Source organism: Myxocyprinus asiaticus, chromosome 32 (assembly GCF_019703515.2).
Source record: "Myxocyprinus asiaticus isolate MX2 ecotype Aquarium Trade chromosome 32, UBuf_Myxa_2, whole genome shotgun sequence".
In the NCBI taxonomy this organism is placed as follows: domain Eukaryota; kingdom Metazoa; phylum Chordata; class Actinopteri; order Cypriniformes; family Catostomidae; genus Myxocyprinus; species Myxocyprinus asiaticus.
Genome location: NC_059375.1, coordinates 38,785,841 through 38,800,038, shown reverse-complemented (window position 1 = coordinate 38,800,038; position 14,198 = coordinate 38,785,841). Strand labels below are relative to the sequence as shown.

The 14,198-nt window shown below is 37.6% G+C and overlaps 1 protein-coding gene across 5 annotated transcripts in view; it reads right to left on the bottom strand.

The window, feature by feature from the left end:
• LOC127423108 (enhancer of polycomb homolog 1-like) overlaps nt 1–14,198 on the bottom strand; it is a 40,673-nt gene extending 26,475 nt beyond the window's left edge. Inside the window, exons 1-2 of one of the 5 annotated variants that reach the window (XM_051667167.1) lie at nt 13,780–14,198; nt 8,759–8,842 (exon numbers count right to left, since the gene is read on the bottom strand). Coding sequence is in view for 2 of the 5 variants with exons in the window: in XM_051667165.1 (XP_051523125.1) it covers nt 5,379–5,531 (153 nt within the window). In the remaining 3 variants the exon portion in view is untranslated. Of the gene's footprint in view, nt 1–3,273; nt 4,302–5,378; nt 5,765–8,758; nt 8,843–13,779 lie in introns of those variants that run through there. The other 4 variants (XM_051667168.1, XM_051667165.1, XM_051667166.1 and 1 more) reach the window with 4 other exon arrangements.

The following is a 14,198-nucleotide window of genomic DNA, read 5'->3' as shown; positions in this document are numbered from 1 at the left end:
AGTGACGGCAAATCTGGCTGATGTGAACTTTCTAAACTCCAAGGAGAACAGACCAAGAGAAAAAGGTCAGACGGATATAAACTAAAAAAAAAATAAGGATTATGATAAGTCGAAGGCTAGGAGCCACGTTAACAGTGGTGGAGAGACCTCAAAGAGGTAAAAGGTTTGAAGACGGATGCAGAAGATGGGGGGGGTGGCTTCCATAGGAGCACTGAAGGGAGGGGTGTGTTTGTTTTGGCAGTTGAGTGCGAATATCAAGTGTTTCTCGGGAATCGCTGAGAGCACCTTTAATTCACTCAACTATTGTTTTCTGCCACACCTTCCAAACTGACAGTATATTAGTGCCTTAACGGGTCAAGAAACCCTAAAACAAATTTGAGATATTAACAGATATGTACAGGTTGCAAATCATTGAAAACAATGATAGCACTCAATGATAGGTTTTTTCCAACGTCAAAAAATGAGGTGTAAACTCGAGTTGCGATTAGTAGAGTACACTAAAACGTCATTTGCTTCTAATGCCTAGTGTACACCTCATGACTCAAGCTCGTCTCCTTTGATGTTTCGAGTTGGCGACTGGTCTGCAACGAGAAGTCTAGGATCTCACGACGAAAGGTCTTGTTGTGTGCGCACTCCTGCGACACAAGAGTGCACACACAGCAAGACCTTTCGTCATCTTAGATGCTGTGACAGTTTTGCATTCCTGCTTGATATCTAGACGTCATGTCATGTGTGCGCACTGTCCCAACGAGCGAAAGACTAACAATGAGCCACAGCCAATGAAATACACAGCCATTCTTTCGTGATTGTTGAAAGAGGCGGCAAGGTATTGAGACAAAAATTATAAGAAAACAAAATAAAACCTCACCCACATCTCTCTACATGCAGTTTTTATTATTTTTTAACTTTGCAAAGGGTGCCAATAAAGTGTGAAAACGGGCGAGAGCAGTTTTTTTCTTTTTTTTACACGTGTTATCAAGAATAAACTGTGCGAGTTTGTGAATGAATTTCATTATCTTAATTTTAAGATGCATTTTTGGCGATCTGTTTGAAACAGGACGATGCTCGTCTTAATACCAGGTGTACACGTGATCTTAGTCGGGGACGAATGGTCGTGTAGTTAACACTACAATCCTAAAGTGAAACAAGCACGATGAAAAACTGGACTGAGTCGCAGGGCGCCAACTGCAAGTCGTGAGGTGTACGCTTGGCTTAAGCGTTTCTCCACATTATTCATAAGGAACGCTTCCACCCTATCTCTCGCGGAACAGATATGAGAGGAGCTCCGCGGTGAAATTGCATTATAGCGGAGCATGTGGACATATGCCGGTTCCTGGCAGGTCTCCTGCAAGTCGTTTGTTGTCAAATAAATAAATAAATAAAAATCATCAGCATTCATCACAACACATAAAGCCGATCTGGAAACTACCACAAAGGCGTTAACTGACATTAAACATGCCCTGGATTCATCCGACAGTCTTGTTCTGCAAACATCCAGCATGCCAATGATACAGGCTACAACACAGATGACACCAAAACAAAAACGATCTATCTGGTTTCCAACTGTTTTCCATGAATCATTGGTATTTATATTGCATAAAAAATAGAGTCGGAGGTGACCCTGAGAACTATTATATAGGGAGATATAAACAAATAAACTTGTGCATGTTTTGCCATTTAATGCTACTGTGATAGAGGTGAGAAGATTTTTTTTTTTTTTGTGTGTGCCTTCACTGGTGTGCCATTTACAAAATGTACAACTGAAACCATTGTTTCAAACTTAATGCCATAGTTACTACAGTTACTAGATTTATTCATTTCTATATACTATGATCCCACAGCTACGACAGTTACTACGCAACATTCCCACTGCTGAAGCATTTCACAAGTATGGAATCCCCTTCAAACAGTAAATGATACTTCTGAAATTGTCATTTTAATGTATTTTATTGACAACAGCAGTAAATGATACCAGCTTTATTGCAGTACTGGTAGCCAAACTGTAATAATTATGATATTATGGAGGAATGTTACAATGGTTACATTGGTAATATGTTTTTGTAAAGGGCACACTAGCGAATGCACAACTAAAAAAAAGGTTTCTCCCCTCCACCACAATAGCTTCAAATGGCAAAACATCCACTAATTTTCTTTTATACATCTCCCCGTCCACATTATTCTGGATACATTTGAAAAAGGTGCTTTCATTTACGAAACACTCTCCGTTCACAAGCATTTTCCAAAAGTTGCTTGTCCACATGGAAACTTATGTTACGTATTTAAAAACTCATATCCCTTACTGCGCATCTAAAAAAATAAATAAAATAAAAACTATGTTCCATGTACGTTCTTCATATTCAATCATTGTACAGCAGTTAACTTCCCGTCGCCTTTGAAGGAATGCAATATAAATGTTACTTTGTACAACCTTTATCTTTAACAATGCTATCAAAGTGAATAGCAGGCACAATAACGGCACTACAACATTGTTTTGGGTTGAGTGGATCACATGACTGCATCATATGGCAACAAATATATCATGGTTTTCAGATATCTCCGTTTTCCCTCTCCACACTACAACGTGAAGATGCATTTTCAAATGTATCCACTTGGGAGAGCGTTTTCGAAAAGCTCAGTTTTAAACGTCAACAACGTGGTCTCAGTGTGGATGGAAGGCCAAAGCCTCAGAGGCCACGTTCAAAACAACGGTTTCGTTTGAAAATGCATTTACTTTGCTACGTTTTGACCTTCCATCCAAAATAAAATGCCGTTTGTGTCCTGCGAAAACTGACCTTTTTGAAAACGCTCTCACAGTGAACACATTTTAAAACGCCGCCTTGTGTTATAGTGTGGACAGGGAAAACAGATATATCCAAAAAAAAAAAAAAAAAAAGACACATGTCACGTGACACAGTCATGTGACCAATTCAACCCAAAACAATCAAGATGGTGGCCCATGTTGTAGCACTGTTGTTGTGCCTGCTATCCACTTTGACTACGTTTACATAAACACCAGAAAACAGGTTATTGCAAGAAAGCGGTGTATTGCGAGAAAGCAGCGTTTGTTTACATGCACTGTATAAGTGCCATACTCTTTACTCCCATATACATGTGGCTCGGTCAGTATGCAGCTTTCTCCAGAGCAACGTAATTACCCCGCGATGCTTGTGTAAATAACAAACATGGAATCCGAGGAAGACTTCACTATTTTATTCTGTTGCTTTGCTTTATTTCCAGATATTCCAGAGTTTGTTGTGGTGTTTGTTTCCTTACCTTTCTATGGAGACCTGCAGCGGAGTTGAGCTTCAGTAGTGGGGTTTCCCTTGACCTAAAACTCAGGGATTCCCTCAGTGTACAAGCGCATATATGCAAACATGAGGGACTGTCGATATTTTACAGTGGTGTTTATAAATGGGTATAGTTTACAGTGTATATGCTTTTCCCACTGTACTCCCAATGTTTTGTTGATTTGTTGTTGGGCTCCATCCTATGACGTTTGTTATTCAGTCAATTCCACGCACATGCGCACTCTTCAAAAACCTGTTAAACCGCCGCGCATGCGTTTACATGTCCACATTAGCGGCTTTCTCCAGGAGAAACCTAGGTGTGTTAAACCGCTTTCTCTTAATTCCTTAAATGGCGTAAGGAAATCGGTGTTCTCGTTTACGTGACGTTTCAGAAAGCCACTTTCTGCAAAAACCCTGGAATAACCCATTTCTTAAGTGCATGTAAACGTGGTCTTTGATAACGTTGTTAAAGATAAATGTTTCTTTGTACAACCTTCACACTGCATCCCTTCAAATGCGACGGAAAGTTTACTCGGAATTGCGTTTCAACCATACATGGAAATGACGCAAGGCCACGCTTCTTACATTTTTTGTGCATGCGCAGCAAGGGGATTTAAGTGTTTTTAGCATTTTAACGCTGTTTTCAAATATATCCAGATTAGGCTAATGTGGACATAGTCTTAGCCTCTATTTCTTAACACATGCCAAATCTAAATCTGTGAATCCACATGTACACTTATTAAAAAAATAAATAAATAAATGGGCATGTATAATACATCCTAACCAGAGAATTTTAAAACTGATTATCCAATGTTATCCTGCTCTGCAAACAGTTTGCACTCATGGCTTTTAGATTTAATGCTCATTCTTCACTGCAAAACAAATTCTTGTTACAATGCAGAGGAATGGTTCACTCAAAAAAAATTGTTATTATTTACTCACACAAAGATGTGGTCACTATAAACTGATGTTATATGGAAAAATATTGCATAAGTATTCTTGAAAATGTAGCTATTCCTTTGTGTTCCCATAGTAAAATGACAACATATAGATTTGGGACAACATGATGCTGAGTAAATAGTGACATTTCAAATTTTGGGTGAACCGTTCTTAAAAAAAAAAAAAAAAAAAAAAGCAATCTCTACTCTACCACAAATGCCTTAAATAGTTAAACATCCAACACTGTGTGTATGCATCATCCTGCAACAGTGTGCAAGAGAAACTTGACATGCTGCTGTCATTGATGCTGGCGGCCCCTGACGCCCCAAAAGATGCAAACTGCAGCATCACATCACAGGACATGGCTAGGTCTAAGGTGGGGCATTGCCCCCCTACATTTCCTTGTGCCCCCCCAGAAACTTCTGGGACCCACATCCTGGTTCAACGAAGAGACAACCACTTGCCCCCCAACTTTTCTACTTGTTCATAATTACAAGATGAGAATTTTTTAAGATAATTTTATAGTAACTGCCCCCACAAAGAACTCTTTCTAGTTGAACTATTTTAGAGCTGAGAAGACCTAAAAAAGTATTAATATTAATTGCAGAAAGTATTTCTATTACTTTCCCAGTTGTATTACAGGATAAGGATTTCTAAAAAAAGAAGAAAAAAAAAAAAAACATTTACAAATTGCACTCAAAGAAATTATGAAATTTTTCTAAAATATTTCACAATTACATTCATTATATTAATCTAAATTTTTTTTAGTAATTTCCATTGTTTAAATCTCATTTTTAAAATTCCCTGATATTTCCAGGTTTTCCAAAGCCCTCTGTCGGCCGCTCGGGGCCACTGCAGCCTGCAGGAATACAAAAAATTCCAACAAAATGTCGGTCCATCAGCGGTCACATGACTCCTTTTGTGTTTTGCAGCCCGATTCGCGTCCAAACGGCCCGACACAACCCGACTTTCACACCCCAAATAGCCAGCAAATACATCCAATGTGATATACCAGGCGTAAAATTCGATGAACACAGCAAAACAGCTCCAAAATACCGTGTAAAACACCAGACGCACAGGCGGCCATTTTGATGCACCTCAACCTGCGCAGATTGACAAGTAAAACCGATTTATATGTGGTCAAAATCGTACCGATTCCTCGTCCTTCTCCATGCCGGTGGGCATCTGCGGCACGGCGCGGTTGATGGACGCATACTCGTGCAGGTCGGGCAGATCCTCGCAGCGAAAGACGGGCAGCGGTTTGAGAGCGTCCAGCGCCCGCGCCCTGAACGACAGTTTGCTCATTTTACTCTATAAATCTATCCGATCCCCTCACAATCACCCATAAAACCGCCACAGATATCATGGAGGAGGGTGGATGGAGTTAGAGAATGAGGAAAAATGAAGGAATAGAAGAGCTCCAGCGAGGAAACGCAGAGGCGGGTGTGTGTTTCTCTCCTTTGCGCGCTGCCTCAGTGCGCCATTGACAACATGGCGGACATTAAAAACTCTACAGCTCTACTTGCGTCCTCCCCTCCTCCCTCTCACACACTCAATCCTGTGAACGCGCACAACACCCAGCATGGTCACGAGACATGCGCGCACACATCCTAATACTCCCATACAAAACACAACACATATGTCCAACTCAAATATATATATGTTATGCAATAATTTGTACAGTATAACTAGGACTAAATCAGAATATTAAGAACTATTTTAGATGTTTAAAAAAACAATCATTACGAGGAAATTGTTTTGCCCCCACATTTTGAATTTCAGTTTGATTATACATATATATATATATATATATATATATATATATATATATATATATATATATATATATACACATACACACACACGCAGTTCAAATCAGAAGTTTACATACACTTAGGTTGAAGTCATTAAAACGTATTTTTTAACCACTCCACAGATTTCATATTAGCAAACTATAGTTTTGGCAAGTGGTTTAGGACATTTACTTTGTGCATGACATTAGTAATTTTTCCAACAATTGTTTACAGACAAATTGTTTCACTTTTAACAGACTATATCACAATTCCAGTGGGTCAGAAGTTTACATACACTAAGTTAACTATGCTTTTAAGCAGCTTGGAAAATTCCAGAAAATGGTGTCAAACCTTTAGACAATTAGCCAATTAGTTTCTGATAGGAGGTGTACTGAATTGGAGGTGTACCTGTGGATGTATTTTAAGGCGTACCTTCAAACCCAGAGCCTCGTTGCTTGACATAACGGGAAAATAAAAATAAATCAGCCAAGACCTCAGAAAAAAATAATAAAATAAAAATAAATATGGACCTCCACAATTCTGGTTCATCCTTGGGAGCAATTTCCAAACACCTGAAGGTACCACGTTCATCTGAACAAACAATAGTATGCAAGTATAAACACCATGGGACCACGCAGCCATCATACCGCTCAGGAAGGAGATGCATTCTGTCTCCTAGAGATGAACGCAGTTTGGTGTGAAAAGTGCAAATCAATCCCAGAACAACAGCAAAGGATCTTGTGAAGATGCTGGAGGAAACAGGTAGACAAGTATCTATATCCACAGCAAAATTAGCCCTTTATCGACATAACCTGATGGAAGCCAATGCTCCAAAACCTACAGTTTGCAAGTGCACATGGGGACAGATATCTTACTTTTTGGAGAAATGTCCTCTGGTCTAATGAAACAAAAATGTAACTGCTTGGCCATAATGACCATCATTATGTTTGAAGGAAAAAGGGTGAGGCTTGCAAGCAGAAGAACACCATCCAAACCGTGAAGGATGGGGGTGCTTTGTTGCAGGAGGGACTGGTGCACTTCACAAAATAGATGGCATCATGAGGAAGGAAAATTGTGTGGATATATTGAAGCAGCATCTCAAAACATCAGCCAGGGATTTAAAGTTCGGTTGCAAATGGGTCTTCCAAATGGAAAATAACCCCAAGCATATCTCCACAGTTGTGGCAAAATGGCTTAAGGACAACAAAGTCAAGGTATTGAAGAGGCCATCACAAAGCCCTGACCTCAATATGAAAGAAAATTTGTGGGCAGAACTGAAAAAGCATGTGCGAGCAAAGAGGCCTACAAACCTGACTCAGTTACATCAGTTCTGTCTGGAGGAATGGGCCAAAATTCCAGCAACTTATTGAGAGAAGCTTGTAGAAGGCTACCCAAAACTTTTGACCCAAGTGTAACAATTTGAAGGCAATGCTACCAAATACTAACAGAGTCTATGTAAACTTCTGACCCACTGGGAATGTGATGAATGAAATAAAAGCTGAAATAAATCATTCTCTCTACTATTATTATTTCACATTCTTAAAGTAGTGATCCTAACTGACCTAAGACAGAGAATGTTTTCTACGATTAAATGTCAGGAATTGTGAAAAACTTGTTCGCTATATATATGTATGTGTGTGTGTGTGTGTGTGTGTGTATGCAAACATTTATCCTTACTATTGTAGAACTATAAAAACTACTATAAAAACTATTTTAAAGAGCATTTTGCTAAATCTTTTAAAATTATTATGCATGCCTTTTTTTTTTTTTTAACTATATTACTATACTTTTTGATAGACTACATGGAATATTTTCACTTTAAAAAAATTGTAACAGCAGAACCATTTATAATAATAGTTAACTAGTAGGCAAAATGATGATACAAAACAGTGATAAATTTAAAGGAACAGATCACCCAAAAATGAAAATCCAGTCATCATTTACCAACCCTCATGTTGTTCCAAACCCATATGACACTTTTATGGAACACATGAGATGTTACGCAAAATGTTAGCTTCAGTCACCATTCACTTCCATTGTATGGCAAGAAGAATCAATAAAAGTGAATGGTGACAGAAGCTAACATTTTGGCCATACATGTTCTATGGAATAAAAAGTCATAACGGTTTGGTACAACATGAGGGTGAGTAAATGATGACAGAATATACATTTTTTGGTGAACTATTCCTTTAATAAATATCAGCTTGAAATGTATGACAAGTATGAACAATACAATTTATAATTAGACTTCTTTTCAGTCCTTTGTACTAGCCTAAATCTATTTTTTTTTTTTTCCCTACTAGTACGTTTTTCAACAACGCTTTTGCAGAAAAACTACTACTAGGTGCCTGTTGACAATGAACTGTTCCATTCAGTCAAGCATCTTGTGTGAGGACGCAGTGCCCTCTTCTGGTGAAATAAAGACAAATAAAACGTTTTCCGTTGGATCCTAATCTGTCATAACAAAAGCACTAGGTCACAGTGACACTACTGTCATGGTCAATGCCAACACTATCTAATAGAAACTAGCTATACCTCTGTTAAAAGCAAACCAGTGCCTTTGATAACACTTTAGTACTAAGCTTATTTGATTACATAATTACTGGATCACAACTCATTGGGCTATAAATCTTCTTCCCACTTCTGAGATCAAACCATCTCAAGCACAACAAACAGTCACCGCACAATGACACAAAACATGGAAAATCGACATCAAATACAAGCAAATGCATTACTAACCTTTCCATCTTTGAGTTATTATACAGACAAGGGCAAAAATGCACAAAACAGCATCCAAATTATCCATCGTTAGGACTGTTCAACCTGAAAACAAAACGGATTACATTTTAAGAAAAGAGTAACAATTAAACAAACAAACTGTAAAACAGTTTACAAAGGATTTAAGATTGTAAAACAGGGGTTACAACTCTAACAGGAAAGCAGTCATGCTGAAAGTATCAGTTTGATGCTAGCTAGCTAGCTAGCTAATCAACATTATCTGTTGTTAGCTGGCAAACTGAGTCACTATCAGACTGAGGCCAACTTACTGTATAAAAATTGTGCTCAGAAATAAAATACCCCAACATTATTCACTCCATGACTGTATTTTTTTGTTGTTGCCATTTATGTATTAATTTACACCCTATAACAGCCATCAGATAATGTAATTTTTCAATCTTAAATCAATGTCAATGTGTACAGTCAAAACATTGTTGGGATGGGCAAACAAACAGCATAGCAACCTTGACTCTGATTCAATGACTCATTGAATCTGGGGCATGCAGGATAAGACAGACAGACACAGAGATAGATGTTGGCTTCAGAGCGTTTCATCTGGAAAGCATCACATTCTAAATAAAATCTGCTAAATATCTTAAAAAGATCAGATTTTCAAACATTCTAAATCATAAACATCTCAAGGACATCTGATAAATGTCTTATTGACATCTGCAAAGAAACGTCTTTAGCAAAAAACCAAAAAAAAAAATAATAATAAAAAAAAATATATATATATACTCACTGTGCACTTTATTAGGAACACTATGGTCCTAATAAAGTGCCAGATGTGGTCTTCTGCTTTTGTACCCCATCATCCTCATGGTTTGACATGTTGTGTATTCTGAGATGCTTTTCTTCTCACTACAATTGTACAGAGCGGTTATCTGAGTTACCGTAGCCTTTCTGTCAGCTCAAACTAGTCTGGCCATTATCCGTTGACCTCTCTCATCAACAAGCCATTTCCATCCACAGAACTGCCCCTCACTGGATGTTTTTGTTTTTGAAACCATTCGGAGTAAATTCTAGAGACAGTTGTGCGTGAAAATCCCAGGAGATCAGCAGTTACAGAAATACTCAAACCAGCCCATCTGGCACCAACAATCATGTCATGGTCTAAATCACAGAGATCAAATTTTTCCCCCATTCTGATCATTGATGTGAACATTTCACTGAAGCTCCTGACCCGTATCTGCATGATTTTATGCACTGCTGCCCCACGACTGGCTGATTAGATAATCGTATGAATATATAGGTGTACAGGGGTTCCTAATAAAGTGCTCAGTAAGTGTACATATTCCAGATGTAAACACACACATCAAATAGACGTCTGGGTGATGTACGTGTACTATCATGGAATGTAACAAATAATTCATGAAACAACAAAAATGGAAAAGGTAACAATATAAAACCGCTGATTTGACTAACAGAAACTGTAATCAAATAATTGTGTAACATTACAACATATACCGTAAAACACACCAAACCTGAAATTTACGAAAAATACTAGAGTACAACTGGGCTAAATAGGCCTTAATACACTAAAAATACATTTACAAAAAAAAAATAAATAAATAAATAAATAATAAAAAAAAAATGATATATAAAATTGATGGAGCCACACAATAATGGAAACATTGTTTTGATTTAAAAAAAAAAAAAAGAAAAAAGGTGAGGGGGTAAAAGGCACTTGGGGTAAAATGAGGGTTAAAGTGATATCATGTAAAAATAGGAACAATAGTTATAGGGAAAACATTTCAACTACATCTAAACACTTTTGAGATGGCAAGATGCTTTTTGAGTAACATATTAAGATCATACTTGTTCAAAATATCCAGATAAATAAATAAATAAATAAATTTACCATTTTCTGTTCATTTCAATCACATTTGGCATTTCATAAAATCTCAAGTATTCTATAAACAAATGAATCTCCATTGTGATTGATCAGTCAATGTGAGCCCACTATGAACATTTTTCAGAACAAACCTACTCCCCCCACTTAAAGGGATAGTTCACCAAAAAATGAAAATTCTCTGATAATTTACTCACCCTCATGCCATCTGAGATGTATATGACTTTCTTTCTTCTGCAAAACACTTTTGAAGATTTGTAGAAAAAAGGTCCAGGTTCAGCAATTATCTTTCAAATGAGCCCACACACAAGGCAATCGGATGCATAGATCATTAGATAATCCACATGAAGCACAACGTTACATGTGGCCGCCAGGAGATGGCGCCATGTAAATGACAGACTCGATGCAGACTCATTAGGTGGGTTTCCATCCAACTATTTTTATGCACATTTTGAAATTGCACATAAGAAATCCTGAATGGAAATGCTTGATATGCACATAAACTTTCTAAATTTGCTTAAAATTTAATGCACTAGGAGGAGTGCAAAATGGTTGTGTTTTGACCATTCGTGCATGTGTTGAGTATGCGATAGCTTGATGTGACTAGCCCACCGAAAGGTCCAACCTTGGCACACAATTCTTTGAACACAGCGCTTGTCATTCTGAAGTTTTTAACCCACAGCTGGTCGATAAAGTGTATCTTCACAATCCGCCTGAACAGTTTTAAAGAGCAGGAGCTCCCAGGTATGCAGAGACTGGCAGTGTGTGGGTATCGCAACTATTCCAGCCACATCAGATATTACACTTATTCTGCAATGTCTCGTGGATGCATTTAATAAAATGAGATACTTGCTCCAATCTTGCAAATAACACTGTCCCCAAAGCAGGGAGAGGTCATTCAGCTGCTCCATCATGACAAGGTTGGTCCCTGACTACATGCTATGCAAACCTTTAGTCATTATTGTGTTTGCATGTGCAATTAGTTCTTATGTACAATTATTATGATTTATTTGTTTGGAGAGGCTTTTGGACACATGGAGGCGTTTTTGTACACTAGGATAAATTATTTTTTTTATGCTATAACTTTTGATTGCTTTGTTGTATCAACACACACACACACACACACACACACACACACACACACAAAGAAAATCTCAGATACAGTTGACATGATTAGGAACAAAACAAAATCAGTTTTTCCAGAGCCATCTTATTTACACCCAGAGATATATAATGTCAAATCAGAAAAATAAGGGGAGAAAAAAAAAAAAAAGTACATTTTTGCCTCAATTTGTTTCTGTGATTTTTCAGCAGTTTCTTAGGCTGAGATTCTCAGACTGTATCATAATATATAAAAAAAAATTTTTTTGAAAAGTTTTCTTTACAATGACACCAAACACTTGACCCTCCTTTTTTTTTCTGGTATAGTTATAAGCCTTTATTTTTGGGTATGCCACTGAAACAGGAAATCTTTAAAAACACCTTCAGAGCTTAAAGGGTTATTCACCTTGAACAAAACTGAAAATGACAAATAAGTGTTTTGTCTCAAAATGTGAGGGATTCTCATTAGCAACATACATTTGCCAAATTTTAAAAGATCAAATGAGATCAAATGACCTCACAATCAAACTTCAGACACTAGCTGCACACAGTGATCTCACGGATCAGGAATATTTTGCGCTGTATAGTGACAAACAGGTGTTAAGGAAAGTACTGTGGTAGTTTTTGTTGCCATGTGTTTTGGGAGAAAATAAAATCAAAATGGCCTTTTACCCCGGGGGGCCTCTAGCCCCGTCATACCCTACTACACTTTCCCTAAGAACACCCAAATCTACCTTAATATTGAGTTTTATATAGTTTATTATATTTATAAAACCCTTGCCTTACAAAACAGCTTCTATAAACATATTAGGGAGATCATTTAGTTTGGAGGATACTAGTACACACACACACACACACATTATTATTATTATTATTATTATTATTATTATTATTAATAAATCCCAAAATAGCCTACATAGTTTAATATAAAGGAGTACGACAAACATAGAAAACCAGTGCTTTTAAAAAGCAGTTTTGTACAGTAAATGTAGCAACTAACATTCTGTATTATAAAGTCATATCCTCATATACACTTGATCAAGCCCCGCCCATCTGAGGCGGTAACAGCTGAAATTAGATCATGTATCTGGACACTGAGGGGGTCAATGCTGTTACATGATCACACACACACATTAACATACAGATCCAAACTTGCAAGACTGTTAAAGCATATATATATATATATATATATATATATATATATACACACCTTGTAATTACGAGATGACTTGACAGAAAATGCGGAGAGAGATCAGACTCATGGCATGATTTTTAACAACGCAGGAAATTTCCAATTAAATCAGTTTTTATTACAAAAATCATAATCATTGTGTATTAGGCTACAACCTGCGGAAGTGAATGCTCAAACACGTCCGCAACGGATGTTGAAAAAATACAGAAACGTTCGATTCAAGACGTCTATACTGACGCAACAAAACCGACCAAAGCTGCTTTGAGGACGGACACAAAGTTCGTTACATTTTACATTGTTCTGTTTAATAGACGGTAAAACATCACAAATAACAACGCAAAAGACGGAGAAATGTCAATATGGAGGATCACAATGTTGCTGACACTTGATTTTGTGTGTATTTTTTACCATAAACAAAAAAAAAAAAAAAAAAAAAAAAAAAAAGTCAAGTTCTATTTGTGTGTTCAACTCCAGAGAGGTCCGAACAGGGAAAACTGGCACTGAGCAATCTTCATTTAAACAAGTGCATCTTTAAAAGTGCATTAAATTCATTTTGATCAGTTTACTACCATCAGGCCGAGTGTGTTGTGCTTACTGTATTATTAAAGCTGCTATTGTCATGCAGATCAAATATTAAATACAGCAGAAAAATGCCTTAAAGCGACACAACAGGCCACCGTTAGATCTCATTTTGTCATGCCAGATTATTTACATCTCAATGGCCCTTGACCAAACCAGGAACCACAGAGTCTGGAAGCTAGAATTTCCCAATGCCTCAATCCAACAATCAAAAAAAATTATAGTACATAAAAGGATTGATGTATAAGAGTAACTTACGCGTTTAACCACCAGAGTGGTTGGTGACTACTCATTTAATCGTGTCAAGAACCAGATTCCCAAAAGCCTTGCGAGGGGATTTGGGGAGTTCGGGGGCAAAATACGAGGGCACACAAACCAAACGCATGGCCAACTCTAAAATCTTCCTGTTTTTTTTTTTTTTTTTTTTTGGGGGGGGGAATCTCGATGTTACTGCAGTAGAACCGTGGTGTAGTAGTAAACCCGAGTTCGTATGTCCGATGAAACAGGCGAATAATCCGTGCGTAAAGATCACCGATGGCCCCATTGCGCATAGATCCACTGCGCTTTCACTTTGAATTAAACTCAACTCGACTCTGTTGGCGAAAAAGTAGCAAGCAGACGTTTGTTTTACGATGAAGTCCAGCTCAGTACAGACTCCTAGAAAGATCTGGTTCGGC